Genomic DNA, 16,882 nt, shown 5'->3' on the forward strand with positions numbered 1-16,882 from the left:
TGTATGTTTGTGCAAATAATTTTACACTGGACTACCTTGTGAATGAGTGTCAATATAAAACAGGTTGTTTGCAAATCGCCTTTCCGAATGTGCTTGTGCTTGTTGTTGAGCTGATTCTACGGCTAATAAAAGCTGATTGAATTCACAGAGACCAGAGCTGGGGAGCAGTAGCTCATTTGCATTTAAAGAGACATACACAAAAACAGCATGTTTTTGATTCCACCCAAAAAGAGGCATTTACAACATGGTATAATGAATGATCTGTAGGATATTTTGTGCTAAAACTTCACAGACACAGTCTGGGGACACCTGAGACTTATATTACATCTTGTAGCATAAGTTGCATAATAGGTCTCCTTCATATACAAAAAATATATAAATAAAATTAAAGATTTTTGAATTGCTTACATTTGATGCTCATCATTGTCTTGTTTACTTTTGTTTGGGGGTCAAAATTGCTTTGTCACAGTGATCAACAACAGAGACCACCTGGTGCCTCCCCCTCAGCCCACAACATTAGCAGTGCAGCTGGGACGGACCGTACCAACTTCCCAAGAGGGGTGCCCACACGCAACACTTTCCACCTCGGCCAGCAGAGGGGCGCACGTGACCAACAGGGTTCTCCGTACCATGGAGCCCCCGCCTCCCCTTCCCTCTCACATGGCAACAGCCAACAGCGACGACCTGCGGCTTCCGGCATCTTCAGCAAGTTCACCTCTAAGTTTGTGCGCAGGTAAGGGAGACAAAAAGAGCTTCATAAATCAATAGATAGACAAGCTTTAGAAACTGATTGTAGATCCACTGAGTGACCGCAGAAATTCAATGCTGATTATAGAAGGTGTTACCAGCACAAGAAGCCCAAGTGTGGTTTAGTGGTGTGGTGTGAGCAGGAGTGTAATGAATGTTGGATATTTTGGCCATTAAAAGATGGAAGGACTGGGTGGTGACGAAAAAGGGAGAAAGAGACTTGTTAAAAAGAAGAAGAATACGACCACACTGACACGTCAGCACATTCTCACACCTCTGCTTCCTGCTGAGGTTTAGCTATGCATGTGCATGTGTGATGCTTATTTAATAAGTGTCTGTCATTACACTGAATTACAAAATGGAAATGGTCTGATTGTTTGTCCATCTATAAACAAAGAACTTGTAGAGTTATCCTTGTAAAGTGCACTACCCTACTGGCAGAAACTGCACAGGCTGACACTTGCATGCACACTTTTTGAAGTGTTTGATGTTATTGTCTCACACAATCTCACTCACAAGTTCAGGCCTTTATTAGGCAATCAGTGTGCTGTCAGTGCCCGTAATTTCCACACAGATCTCAGTTAATTTGTATACATATGTATTTCTCATTAGTTTTATCATCTTTATATCCAAGTTCCAGCACACACTCTCGATACATTTCTACCTTTTCCGCACCTCCGTGGCGACAGTATCCTTGGTAACAGCAAAGGTATTGCGTTCCCCTGCTCTATAAATACAGTTGAAGTCAGAAGTTTACATACACTTAGGTTGAAATCACTAAAAATATTTTTTTTTAACCATGCCACAGATTTCATATTAGCAAACTATAATTTTGGCAAGTTGTTTAGGACATTTACTTTGTGCATGAGTACATTTTCCAACAATTGTATAAAGACAGATTTTTTCACTTTTAATTGACTATATCACAATTCAAGTAGGCCAGAAGTTTACATACATTAATTTAACTGTGCCTTTTAAGCAGCTTGGAAAATTCCAGAAAGTGATAACAAGCCTTTAGGCAATTAGCCAATTAGCCTCTGATAGGAGGTGTACTGAATTGGAGGTGTACCTGTGGATGTAATTTAAGGACTGCCTTCAAACTCGCTGCCTCTTTGCTTGACATCATTGGAAAATCAAAAGAAATCCGCCAAGATCTCAGATAAAAATTGTGGACCTCCACAAGTCTAGTTCATCCTTGGGAGCAATTTCCAAAAGCCTGAAGGTACCACATTCATCTGTACAAACAATAGTATGCAAGTATATACACTATAGGACCACGCAGCCATCATACCGCTCAGGAAAGAGACGCATTCTGTCTCCTAGAGATGAGCGTGGTTTGGTATGAAAAGTGCAAATTTTTCCCAGAACAACAGCAAAGGACCTTGTGAATATATTGGAGGAAACAGGAAGACAAAAAATGTTTGGGGAGAACTGAAAAAGTGTGTGCGAGCAAGGAGGCCTACAAACCTGACTCAGTTAAACCTGTTCTGTCTGGAGGAATGGGCCAAAATTCAAGCAACTTATTGTGAGAAGCTTGTGGAAGGCTACCCAAAACGTTTGACCCAAATTAAACAATTTAAAGGCAATGCTACCAAATACTAACAAAGTGTATGTAAACTTCTGACCCACTGGAATTGTGATGAAAGAAATAAAAGCTGAAATAAATAATTCTCTCTACAATTATTCTGACATTTCACATTTTTAAAATAAATTAGTGATCCTAACTGACCTAAGACAGGGAATGTTTTCTATGATTACATTTTAGGAATTGTGAAAAACTGAGTTTAAATGTATTTGGCTGAGGTGTGTGTAAACTTCTGACTTCAACTGTACTATTGGAGGGGACACCTTGGCACTCGCACACTAGTATAGCAGTTTACAAAAAAAAAACATATGCTTAGCATTACTGTAACACAATAACAAATTTTTTGATCATTAGGTTTAATTTTTTTATAATTTTAACTTTAAATCAGTTTAAATACTTAACACTCAAGACTCAATCTCTCTGATATTTTTTTAGGAACATAAGAACACCATACCAGTCTTTCATCTTATGTCCAGTCTCAGATTTCAAAAGCAAAGGGTGAAATGACAGATGCCATTGTCTGAACTCCTCTTTCGTTTCTGTATACATCTGTCTGTTTTTATGTCTTTTTTTGTATGTTCATGCCAGTGTGGGAATGGTTCAACATGCCGTAGAGTTGTGTGTTTATTAGAATCTAAACATCCTTTCTTAAAGTCAAGATGAAACTGCATTCACAACCAATTCTTTGGTAATGTGTCGTATTTAAAAATTAAACATGATATTCAACAAGGAAAAAATTTAGCAAGGGATTTCAATTGTATCCATTGAGAAATGTATAGTGAAAAGTGGGCATTCCATACCAGAATGGAAGGTTGGCCATATTTTTTTGAGGCTCTACCCGCTGCAAACAGAATTGGTGACTGGAACGTAGAGTCTAAAGGTCAAGTTAACCCTCATGAGCATCCCAGACATATCATAGCGCTTCTTTTTCAAATCTTTCATCATTTGCTATAACACCTTTATTATATTAACATTAACCGGCATTCAATTACTGCATTTACCATTTTAGAAAGGTTGCATTTCCTATAACAGTAGCCTAAAAACAATGCCTAAATAGCAGGCCCACATGGAATCTATGCATGCATAACATTTTTTTTTTATTGCAACGTCTGTCATTCACAAATGTCATACACATTCCCCACCCCATTTTTATCGGAAGTATAGTTTTGCTTTCAGCTGACTATGATTAAAGCTGAAGTGTGTCTTTTTTGCACCACTAGCATCACCAAACGAAATTGCAAAAATAAACTAATCAGATAAACCTAGTCCCCCCCAAACTGACACCATTGGTCAGGCCAATGTCACTGTGGGTGTAATGGGCTGCTCAAAACAAACAGAGCCATATTTATAACCCCAAAGTGTTTACAAGGAAATGGCACAGGAAATCAACCTACAAATCTCTGCACAATAAGCTGGGATAGGAGAAAGTATTTTAACCTCTTCAACTCTGTAATTTATCATTTTTCACCCTCAAATTAAAAGCTCACCATTTACAATATACTGTGGCCTAATTGGCAAAAATTGGTCTCATTTTTCAGGCCTCTGAAGCTCAATCATTTGAAAGCTAAGATCCTCCCCTTTGTGATGATTTATAAAATGTTTTCATCAATAGTCATTAACATATTTCCGATGATTTGTTTAGCGTGCTTTTCCTGTTGGATTGCATATTTTGTTCTGGACATCTCACATCCAACTTTGGATTATTCACACAAGCAAGCTCAGACAAGTAAAAAATGGCACAAGGAAAAAGCAGATAATTTATTTTTTAGCAATTTGGGGCTTACAGCATCAGTAAACTGCGCATAGAGAGACATTTGTATTTGATGACATGCAGAAATTATATTTAACTTTTTTATTATTTTGAAAATCTTTCAAACTTTGGTATTAGAGTAACACAATAAACTGGACAGTCACATTCCTGAGAATGGGAGCTTTGATTTGATATATGATTTGTCTATTTATGTGCTATTTGAAAGTCTTTTATATTCATATTCATATTTTTACCACATGACCTCTAGGTGATTTGCGATGCAAATGATTTCAGGCCTTTTGTTATTTTATGTAAAATAAATGCAGAAGTGATGGTTATCTATGAAAAGTTCAGATTCTAATCTTTCAAACGATACCACATTTGCTGGACTTATGTATTCGGAGACTTAATCAATTTAAGCTTAAGCTTTTTCACGTCATAGAACCCCCTTTTGGACCCACTGGCGGATCTGCAGATTTGAAGAGGTTTTACTATCGAAAGAATTTAACACTCTAACTTTAAATCCCTTTACAGAGGTGGAACAAGTTAATACATTTTGATTACAAAGACAAATATTTTATACAATAAGAACAAAAACATGTATAAAGAAAGTATATGGGGTCAGGTTTGTTTTCATGCTGACAAAATTCCTAGATCAAACAGTTTAACTCTACATAGTTTGTGCAAACATTAAAGCCATTTTAAGAGTGTTAATAATTGACATGCAGTGCATGCAGAGACATAGAATACTAATTGTATTTGTTCATCTTAAACAGTTTAAACAGGTTACTCATCAAATAAACACACATTGACTGTTGCCATGTCCAGGGCAACTGACCACTTTATGAAATTTGTGTTAGCCTTTTTGCTCTTCAATTTACATTTCTTTCCTTTTTTTTTTTTTTTTTTTTTTCTTTTTGTAGAAATATGTCATTAAGATTCACCAGAAGGTAGGCAATGATGACATAACCCCTACCCCCTCTTTATTAAGTACTTGATTTGACCTTTTATTTCTCTTTCCTTGTTCCTTGTCTACCACCCTCAGTGCGTCCTGTGGCTGACCCTTTTTGCTTATGTCTTTTTTTCTAGATTATCTTGTGTCATGGCCAGCACTAATGACCATCTTTAAACTCTTTAAAACACCAATGCCCTCAACACAGTAACACCCAAACGCTTTCTTCCCCATCTCCATCCCTTTTATGCCCCCCTGTTTACCTGGTGATCTCACCTTTGTGTGTGTGACTTGTGTCTCTGGCTGCTCAAATTACACAGGGCTTTGATAACAGGACCTGATGTCATCATATCCTATTAGCTGGATTTATTATGTCATCTTTTCATGGTGAAGCCCCACAAACACAGTCACTTTGCATTCCCCCCCCATGAGCCATGTCTTTCTCTCTATGGCTCATAGGAGGCATGGTGTAAACAACCTGTAATAAAGATTTTGTAATACTGCGCAAATTTGTAAACTGTGCAGAAAATGCGAAACAAAATACTATCATCAATTATCAGTTCTTTAATCTGACCATCCCTCTTCAATATCATGTAAATGTTGTTCCTAGTAATAATTTCATTTTTAATTAAAGCTAATTCCCATTGTCAGAAATAGTTTGAATTCTTTGAGCTGGACATTTGAAAACAATAGCAAAAACAGTTTGGAGGATGACAACGACTGCTGGATGAAGAGTGGTTATTTTTTGCTGAATGATTTCAGAAGCACTTCCTCTCTGTATTTCCTCTTTTTCAAATGCTCTTTAACAATGGCAACCAATCGGCTGCCAGGGTTTATCCTGTTCAAACATCAACAAGTAAACTTTCCCCATTGCACATATCTCTCTCTCTTTCTTTCTTCTCTCTCTCTCTCTCTCTCTCTCTCTCTCAATGTGTGTGTGCCAGTGTCTGAATCTGTTGGACTGATGACTTGCTCACACACAGGCACCTGGTGAATGGATGTCACCATCTGTCAGAAGTCACTAACCACTTGGGCCACTCTCACAAATACCTTGATTTAACATTGAATTAACAAATGAAAGATGTTTTTCTCCTACTGAAGGGATTATGTTATGTTTATAACCTGTTTATACACTTGACTAAAAGTGAAGCAAGGTGCTTAATGTTGTTAAGACCAACAGAGGGCACAAGTGATCAGTTTATTGAGTGAAATGTATGACTTTGAGCCCTCTGGTGGTCATAGGTGGAGTCTGTGTTTTGTAATGCCTGTTGGTGATAACCAATGATTCTTTGCAGGATTCATCCATTTTATTGGTTTACATTTCTATCAAAGCTTTTAATGGCACAAATGCTGCTTTGCATGTGTTTTTAACCTCACACGTCATACGAACAACATTATGCTAACAAATATCTATATATACATCGAGCTGTTTCTCCTGCTGTCTGTTTAGTCATAAACTCGATGTCTGTCCGAGTGTGTGTGTTTGTGTTTCTGTCCTCTGTGTGGTATTGTCATGAATCCAAGCAGTAGAGATCTGATAGTAATGGCAGTCTGCTAGGGGACTGTTAATTTCTTTGTATATGTGTGGTTTGTCTGTGTCTGGTGACGTGTTTGGGATGCTTGTATGTGACTGTTTGGGCAGGTGACTGTTGGGTGTGTGTAGTTATCATGGTGATGGGGCTGCTTAGAATCCTTTAGAACATCTTGGACAGACCTACATCATTCCACCTTTCTTTATACGCTGAAAAAAATGATGTTAGATTTTATGTCAGCATAAATATGAAACATTTGTTAGATATACACAAACATATCAGTTATTCAACTTTATTAACTTAAAAAGTTATGTCTGAAAAATAAGATTTGACAACTAATAGCACATTGTTTCAGATTAACTTTATTATTTCTACCAAATATTTTACTTTATCATTTGTACTCGAAAGAAAACAATAACTGAGGTCAGTCATTAAGAAGTGCAGATAAAGCTGCATTTCTGCTACACACATTCACATGTACAAGGAAAAATGACATGGATTGATCAGGATCCGACTTAACCAAAGATCACACTGAAGTAATCACACTAATGGTGACTTTACACAAAACAACTCATTACAGTAAAACAACACCAGTAATACTAAAAATAAACTATTAATCTTAATAACAATGAATTAAATGCCCCAATAAGTCCCTTTTGACCAAACAACCATGCTTAATTTATTCCCCACAACCTCAGTTTTGTACTTGAACGTTTAAGTTAGTAGTACTTCAAATCTCAATTTTATGGATCTTTAAGCCAAAGAAGTTCAAGGAATTCTGAATTATGATTTTAATTTATGTATCGCTCTAAGTTCACCTTATAATTCATATTTAGTGTTTTACATATTAATGCAAAATAAAGCTAATAATTTTACAAATATGTACGTTTCTGATTAGATGCTAGTTATTTTTTTTACATTATGGTTGTTGAGCCAAACAATCGTTTTTTCAATTCATCTGTTCATTGGCACTAGTTAAAACACATTTGGCATCACAAATACACGGTATAAGCAGAATAGAAAGTATTTTAAAAACACAAATTAAGTGATTTGGTGGGCTCTGTGGCCATGGAATGGGGTGGATCTGTTGGGGTAAATGTTTTCATGTGGTGCAACTGTAGGCCGACCTTCCCCTTCCTGCTCTCTGTACTAGATGAGTTAAACTAGAACTCAGACTAAGACTAAACTTTTTGCATTTTTTTTCGAGGAGCCCCTATGAGGGAGAGGGTCAAGAGGAGGGGACCAGGTGAGAAAAAAACACAAGGATTTCTTATTCAGACCTAATCAATGGAGTCTGCAAGGTGTAATTGGGCTGTAGAGAGGTCTTAAATTGGGTGATAATTATTTTTAAAATCAACAATAATTGTTACCAATTGGGGTTTGATTACGATTATTAATTTGTTGATCAATTGCAGTGTGTGAGCGTGAATGGATTTTCCTGAAATTTGTTTAGATTTTTAGTAGAATCATAAATAGTGTTTCTTAAATATGTGTTTACAAAGAAAAGTTACTTTCAAATGACTTCCTTTGTCTCTCTGTTTCTGACATGGCTTACAAATGCACACTTAAAAGTTTTCTGCTTTTGTTATCTAACTAGGTAGAGCTAATGAAAATAATAATATTCTGCTGTATATACATGTGCACTCTGCTTTCACATTGCTGCTGTGTAATGATGTTTTGAGAACATTATTATGAAAATAAAATATACTAAATCAATGTAATGCTGCTATAGTGATGATGGAATGATCTTATTTATGAGTTGAGCACATATGGATTTGGACACTACAGTGTCATAATTACCAATGTAAAAGTCTTGTCTCCAAACCCTAACTTTGCTTGTTTGGTCAATTATAGAATCCTGGCGGAAGCAAATTGTTTGTGGTCATAATAGTGCACAACAATCCAGTTCCAGAAGTAGCCTTCTAAAAATCCCAGAATTGTTTTCCGTAGGGGAATGGATTATTAGCGCTAACTTATAAAACTTGCAAGTCAGATCTACCGTGAGCTCCAAAGTTGTTAAACAATGGTATAAGCTTCTGTTGAAATGATCATTCCACGTTGTTTCTAAAAAATAGTAATGTAAAAAATGTTATTTAATATTTAAAAATGTGGAATTCCAGCTGAACATCTACACTACCCATGAATCCAGGAGAGAAAGATCCACCAGTCACAACTTGTACAATTTATTTTGTACACATGTAATATGCTTCTGATGAAGAAACGTTATTATAGTTGCCGTACACTACTACTGATTAGGCTGATTTATGAAGCAACAGGCTTGCAAGACAAAACTACTTTTCCCATCATTCTCTGTGGCAGCATCACATTTTTCCTGACAAACCACTGGGCAGTGCCATGATGATATTTACATATATATATTTACACTCACCTAAAGGATTATTAGGAACACCTGTTCAATTTCTCATTAATGCAATTATCTAATCAACCAATCACATGGCAGTTGCTTCAATGCATTTAGGGGTGTGGTCCTGGTCAAGACAATCTCCTGAACTCCAAACTGAATGTCAGAATGGGAAAGAAAGGTGATTTAAGCAATTTTGAGCGTGGCATGGTTGTTGGTGCCAGACGGGCCGGTCTGAGTATTTCACAATCTGCTCAGTTACTGGGATTTTCATGCACAACCATTTCTAGGGTTTACAAAGAATGGTGTGAAAAGGAAAAACATCCAGTATGCGGCAGTCCTGTGGGCTGAAAATGCCTTGTTGATGCTAGAGGTCAGAGGAGAATGGGCCGATTGATTCAAGCTGATAGAAGACCAACTTTGCCTGAAATAACCACTCGTTACAACCGAGGTATGCAGCAAAGCATTTGTGAAGCCACAACACGCACAACCTTGAGGCGGATGGGCTACAACAGCAGAAGACCCCACGGGTACCACTCATCTCCACTACAAATAGCAAAAAGAGGCTACAATTTGCAAGAGCTCACCAAAATTGGACAGTTGAAGACTGGAAAAATGTTGCCTGGTCTGATGAGTCTCGATTTCTGTTGAGACATTCAGATGGTAGAGTCAGAATTTGACGTAAACAGAATGAGAACATGGATCCATCATGCCTTGTTACCACTGTGCAGGCTGGTGGTGGTGGTGTAATGGTGTGGGGGATGTTTTCTTGGCACACTTTAGGCCCCTTAGTGCCAATTGGGCATCGTTTAAATGCTACAGCCTACCTGAGCATTGTTTCTGACCATGTCCATCCCTTTATGGCCACCATGTACCCATCTTCTGATGGCTACTTCCAGCAGGATAATGCACCATGTCACAAAGCTCGAATCATTTCAAACTGGTTTCTTGAACATGACAATGAGTTCACTGTACTAAAATGGCCCCCACAGTCACCAGATCTCAACCCAATAGAGCATCTTTGGGATGTGGTGGAACGGGAGCTTCGTGCCCTGGATGTGCATCCCACAAATCTCCATCAACTGCAAGATGCTATCCTATCAATATGGGCCAACATTTCTAAAGAATGCTTTCAGCACCTTGTTGAATCAATGCCACGTAGAATTAAGGCAGTTCTGAAGGCGAAAGGGGGTCAAACACAGTATTAGTATGGTGTTCCTAATAATCCTTTAGGTGAGTGTGTGTATATATACAGTATCTCACAAAAGATAGATACACACACCCCTAACATTTTTGTAAATATTTGATTTATACCTTTTCATTTGACAACACTGAAGAAATGACACTTTGCTATAATGTAAATTAGTGAGTGTACAGCTTGTATAACAGTGTAATTTTGCTGTCCCCTCAAAATAACTCAACACACAGCCATTAATGTCTAAACCACTGGCAACAAAAGTGAGTACACCCCTAAGTGAAAATGTCCAAATTGGGCCCAATTAGCCATTTTCCCTCCCCGGTGTCATGTGACTCGTTAGTGTTACAAGGTCTCAGGTGTGAATGGGGAGCAGGTGTGTTAAATTTGGTGTCATCACTCTCACACTCCCTCATACTGGTCACTGGAAGTTCAACATGGCACCTCATGGCAAAGAACTCTCTGAGGATCTGAAAAAAGAATTGTTGCTCTACATAAAGATGGCCTAGGCTATAAGAAGATTGCCAAGACCCTGACACTGAGCTGCAGCATGGTGGCCAAGACCATACAGTGGTTTAACAGGACAGGTTCCACTCAGAACAGGCCCTCGCCATGGTCGACCAAAGAACTTGAGTGCACATGCTCCGCGTCATATCCAGAGGTTGTCTTTGGGAAATAGACGTATGAGTGCTGCCAGCAGGTGCTGCTGAGGTTGAAGGGGTGGGAGATCAGCCTGTCAGTGCTCAGACCATACGCCACACACTGCATCAAATTGGTCTGCATGGCTGTTGTCCAAGAAGGAAGCCTGTTCTAAAGATGATGCACAAGAAAGCCTGCAAACAGATTGCTGAAGACAAGCAGACTAAGGACATGGATTACTGGAACCATGTCCTGTGGTCTGATGAAACCAAGATAAACTTATTTGGTTCAGATGGTGTCAATCGTATGTAGCGGAAACCAGGTGAGGAGTACAAAGACAAGTGTGTCTTGCCTACAGTCAAGCATGGTGGTGGGAGTGTCATGGTCTTGGGCTGCATGAGTGCTGCCAGCACTGGGGAGCTACAGTTCATTGAGGGAATCATGAAAGCCAACATATACTGTGACATACTGAAGCAGAGCATGATCCCCTCCCTTCGGAGACTGGGCCGCAGGGCAGTATTCCAGCATGATAACGACCCCAAACACACCTCCAAGATGACCACTGACAAAAGAAGCTGAGGGTGAAGGTGATGGACTGGCCAAGCATGTCTCCAGACCTAAACCCTATTGAGCATCTGTGGGGCATCCTCAAACGGAAGGTGGAGGAGCACAAGGTCTCTAACATCCACCTGCTCCGTGATGTCATCATGGAGGAGTGGAAGAGGACTCCAGTGGCAACCTGTGAAGCTCTGGTGAACTCCATGCCCAAGAGGGTTAAAGAAGTGCTGGAAAGTAATGGTGGCCAGACAAAATATTGACACTTTGGGGTGTACTCACTTTTGTTGCCAGCGGTTTAGACATTAATGGCTGTGTGTTGAGTTATTTTGAGGGCACAGCAAAATTACATTGTTATACAAGCTGTACACTCACTACTTTACATTGTAGCAAAGTGTAATTTCTTCAGTGTTGTCACATGAAAGATATAATCAAATATTTAAAAAAATGTGAGTGGTTTACTCACTTTTGTGAGATACTGTATATACACACACTACCGGTCAAAAGTTTACTTATTCTAATTCTTATTCCAATTTATTTATTTTTTTCACATTTTAGAATAATAGTCATCACAACTATGGAATAACAATAAGTGTAACTATGGGAATTATTTTGTGACTAAAACAAAATCCAAAATAATTCAAAACTGTGTTATATTTTAGCATCTTCAAAGTAGTCACCCTTTGCCTTGAATTTGCGGACATGTACTCTTGACATTTTCTCAACCAGCTTCTTGAGGTATTATCCTGGGATGCTTTTTAAACAGTATTGAATCTATGTTGGGCAATTATTGGCTGCTTTTCTTTATTATTTGGTCCAAGTCATCAATTTCAAAAACGTTTTTGTTTTTAATTACGTTTTAGTATTATAATGAAATAAATTAATATGGTGGCACAATTATATTTTTGTCTACAAAACTCATTTCAATCATTTAAGTAGACGCCTTCAGATCAATAGATTTTTAAGATCATCAGAAACATTTCAGTCAAGTGTTTCAAAACTTTTGACCAGTTGTGTGTGTGTGTGTGTGTGTGTATATATATATATATATATATATATAAAAATCTATAATATAATAATCTGATCATATTTACTGACAGTCTTCTAAGGGATAGATGCATTGAAGGGATATTTGGAGCTTTTTCAATTCAACATGCTCTCAGAATCTTTTGTCAATTTTTACATTCCATGTTATTCCAAAGGGTGGGGATCTTTGTAAACTTTCATCAAAATGTTATTACTTGCTTGGCCTCAGAAAATAATTTTTCCTCTTTGGCTGAAGAAAAAAAAAAAAACTTTATTTTCGCTTCACTATTTTGATAGGTAATGGCCATTTTTCATGACCCAATCAACTTAAATGGATATGCATAAAATCAAGTACCTTCCTACATTTTTCTCATTTAATGTTTTGTTTCATTATGAAATACATCAGATAAATTCATCAGCGGAAGTAAGAACAGAGTTTCATGTTGACTTCAAAAGCTCAAACTCTAACAAGTTCAGACTAATATCCAGTCGAGAGTCAATAAAATTTCCAGTTTCTACTTACAGCATGCAAGGTGTAACTTAACATCCTGAAAGTACAGCAGACATTTGAATGCCTCAGAGTGAAATCCGATAGCTGAAGAAACATTCATTTGAAGCAGAAGGCTTTCTCTGTCTCATGTGTTTGCACAGACACATATATGCATGCCTGCTTCTTTTCTCTGCAATATTTGTCCAGTTTTTTTATAGCCTTTTGTCTCTCTCTCCTACCATTACCACTGCCTCATCCTCTCTCTTTTTTTCCCAACACTCTCAATTCCCCACTCCCCTTCAATTTTCTCTCCTTTTCTGTCTCTCTCAACGATTTCTTGCACCTTTCTACATCCTATTTGTTCTCTTTTTTTTATTTCTCTATTTCTGTTCCTGTTCTCCCCCTACTGACATCCTTTTCTCCCACCCCACCACCACCACCACCACCCATCTCTGTGCATCATTTTCTCTCCAGATCTATGCTCAGCAGTGCAGAGAAATCAGAGAAGACCAGCGTAGGAGTGGAAGACGACAACAAGGACTCCTCCTCCTCCCCTGTGGGTGGGACCCCTCCGACCGTGCCCCTTTCAGCACTCAAAGACCCAACCAAGCCTCGTTCGCTTCGCTTCACATGGAGCATGAAGACCACATCTTCCATGGAGCCCGGTGAGATGATGAAGGAGATCCGGAAGGTTCTGGATGCCAACAGCTGCGAGTACGAGCTGCGAGAGTGCTATATGCTGCTGTGCATGGCTGGCAACCCTGCCCGCGATGACTTTGTTCAGTGGGAGATGGAGGTTTGCAAGCTGCCTCGCCTCTCGCTCAACGGTGTGCGCTTTAAGAGGATATCTGGCACATCTATTGCCTTCAAGAACATTGCTTCTAAAATCGCCAATGAGCTGAAGCTGTGATGTAGATGCAAGTGAAAAGTAGCATTTTGAAGTGGTTAAAGAGTCTCAGAATAGGGATGAGTGTAAAATATAGCCACTTCTCAAACGCAATGCAAACTGCTGGTATGGGTAGGCAAGATCAGTAGAGGAGTAAGATCAGATTCATGCAAATGGGGAAAAATAGCACACTGGCCCTTCAATCTTGCATACCGAGGTCACATTTAGGAATTTTGGGCACTTCAGTCAATTTAAACTCTGTTCTTGAGTCATTGTCCTTGATTGTCATGAATATGTTCAATACAGAAAGGCTACAAGTATGCTATTTGTATTCAGCTGTTCTTGGCTCAGAGAAAAGAGTTGGTTGATTTATGAACTCATTTTGGTCTTAAACCCCTCATAATCTTGGGCACAGACTATTACCTATTGGAGGATAAACGCCAAACTTGATAAGAGGGGTAGTCATTAACTGTAAACCCCCAAGTGTGGGTGGAGGTGGGCTGTTTAGGATGGTGGACTGAATTTTTTTGCCCTTTAAAAAGAAAAGCATACACAAACTTTCAGTATAGTATCTCTTCCTCTTATTCTATCAACAGGGTTACACCCTCACTATTACTCCATAATCACTTGATCAATACTGAGAGGACTTTAAATTGTGGTTAAGGTGATTTTAATTCTTAATCGGCTGGGTTTAGATTTTCTGCACTGGAATTGGGTGTATTTCTGTTGCCTTTATTTTCTTATAGAAATGAAATGTGCTTTATTGTTGTATTTACCAATGATTATGTTTTAATATTATTCTTAGGATGAAAACAAAAATCTGATTTTTTATTATTATTACTTGTGGTTTTGTGTTCTTGATCATACTATGCCTGTGTTTAAAGAATGTCAGATACAAGGACCGTGTGACTCCCACCAAACTTTTCACACTCTTCCACTGCTTTGTCCCAAAGGATAAGGATATGTTATTTTATTTTTATTACTGGACTAATAAGTCTATCTGTGCAACCAATCGTTCCCATGCCATTTTAGTGACTAAGGAACTGTCAAGCTCTTTTTCTCTGCATCCACCACTTTTCATCTCAACACCTGCCTGATGTGGTTCAAGCCAAGAAATTGCTTTGATGGTATACTCTTAATGAAAATATGGAGTGAGTGAATGTTAATTTGTGTGTGAGAGAAAGAGATTATGATAGTGTCGTATCTGAAAAAACCAAAAGGCTGCAGAGCTTAATATTTACCAATGCTATAAAAAGACTATATTGGTACATAGTCTTGGGACCAATATTGGCTAGGGCCCTATAAAATGGGTTTATGTTAATTCCAGTTTTTGGTTGGCATTATCAATTTCACCATTTATCATATATGTAATTCTTTTAAAAGCTTATCAGTAGTTCAAGCAGACAGGAAACAACCCGGCACTTTTGTATGAGTGGAATGAGTGTGTCTGCATAGAAGCATGAGACTAGGTGCTAGAGTGAAAAGTGTGTACATGCTTGAATGCATCCTCTAGTTGAAAATGGGAATCATTATAAATTCTGTCACCAGTTTGGGGACAACTCTGCACATGTGTCTTTTATATCTTCATAGGAAATAATCGTCTTTTTTTTTGTCATGTAAGTTTCTTTTCTCATTCATGCTAGTTTGTTTTAGGTGCTGGGGATCCAATTATCTTTAGGATTGTCATTTTTCTTTTTTTTTTACACTTTTGTCATTGCTATAATTTTATGATTTGTGTCAGATTCTTCACTGCTGTGTTAGTGGGATTTGAATGGAGAAATACACAAATGTTTTCTTTTCTTTCTGTGCAGTGATGATGAATTATGATCAATGATAGTAATAAAAACAATTACATTCAAGCTAGTTGTGTTGAAACCGATGTAACATGTCCTGGCTCTAAGTATACCAGATTTGTGGTATCCCTAAATAATGATCTAATTACTGCAACTTATTTCATTGCAAATTGAATATTACCTTGAAATATTTATTTGTAATTGGTATACAGTAACCAGTGTTGGGTGTAATCTGATTAAAAATAATTACTGTAATCTAACTCCTTTTTGGGAGAGAAAAAGTGCAACATTACATTTTAAATTCTTGTAATCTGATTACAGCTACTGATTTTCAATTAAATTATCTTTACTTAGGTTACACATATTTTAATTATATTTTTGTAGAATACATTTAAAACAAATTATGTTCATATGTACATCTGTTTTCATTTCTGTGACAGCTGAAGAGTCACTAATGAGCCATTGTGTGGTAGAGATGTGCAGTGATGAGTGTTTGCTTTACATGCAACAATAAACGTAGCAAATATAGACATTATTTGTAAAGTGTTTAGCGGAAAAACTCAAGTGTTTTTAGAAAGTAACAAGAATGTGAAAAGTAGTCATGTGATTACTTTTTTGATTAAGTAATCAATAATCTGTTTTCATTTTAGTAACAAGTAATTTGTAGTGGATTACTTTTTTGAGAACATACTACACACTGACCACGATTACATGCTCTTAAAAAACAGTAGTTTAACATATCTAGGATTCTCCTCGAGAATGCATCTTAATGTGGTCATGTTAACGCATCATAGCTGTTCTGATGGGTTTTTGAAGAGTGCACATGTGCGTGAACAGACAAATAACATCATAGGGTGGAGCCCAACAACAAGAAGTCGACACAGAAGAAAAAAATTCTGTATTTCTAGGAGTACAGTGAGTAAAGCACATACATTGTAAACTATACCCAATTATACACAACAATGTGAAATAACGACGATCCGTCACGTTCGCATATATGCGCTGGTAAATTGGGGAAAACCCCACTATTGGAGCACAATTCCGCTGAAAGTTAAGGAAACAAACACAACAACTCTGAATATCTGGAAATGTCGTGGAGCAACAGAGAATAAAATGGTCTTCCTTGGATAGTGTTTGTTTTTTATGGAAGTGTCGCAGGGAAATGATGTTGCTGTGGAGAAAGCTGCTTACTGACCGATCCGCATATAAACTGGAGTGAAGCGTAAGCCACTTATAGAGTGCATGTAAACAAATAAGCTGCTTTCTGGTGTCCATGTAAACATAGTCACTGACAGTTACAGTGTCCTAACCAGGCGTGACCCAATGAAGCATCAAGCAATAAAAAACATCTCTTTCCTGTAAATAGAGGT

General features: G+C 37.8%; 1 protein-coding gene across 7 annotated transcripts in view; it reads left to right on the top strand.

Annotated features, from left to right (window-relative positions):
- The window catches only part of LOC127656276 (serine/threonine-protein kinase MARK2-like), a 91,087-nt gene extending 75,035 nt beyond the window's left edge, over positions 1 to 16,052 (top strand). For 2 of the 7 annotated variants that reach the window (XM_052144522.1, XM_052144565.1), the window contains 4 exons: positions 470 to 733; positions 5,006 to 5,032; positions 7,774 to 7,812; positions 13,308 to 16,052. In XM_052144522.1, coding sequence (XP_052000482.1) covers positions 470 to 733; positions 5,006 to 5,032; positions 7,774 to 7,812; positions 13,308 to 13,743 — 766 coding nt within the window. In that variant the 3' untranslated portion in view covers positions 13,744 to 16,052. The remainder of the gene's footprint in view (positions 1 to 469; positions 734 to 5,005; positions 5,033 to 7,773; positions 7,813 to 13,307) is intronic. The other 5 variants (XM_052144528.1, XM_052144549.1, XM_052144537.1 and 2 more) reach the window with 5 other exon arrangements.
- Positions 16,053 to 16,882: the final 830 nt, after the last annotated feature.

This window comes from Xyrauchen texanus, chromosome 2 (genome assembly GCF_025860055.1).
Source record: "Xyrauchen texanus isolate HMW12.3.18 chromosome 2, RBS_HiC_50CHRs, whole genome shotgun sequence".
NCBI lineage: Eukaryota > Metazoa > Chordata > Actinopteri > Cypriniformes > Catostomidae > Xyrauchen > Xyrauchen texanus.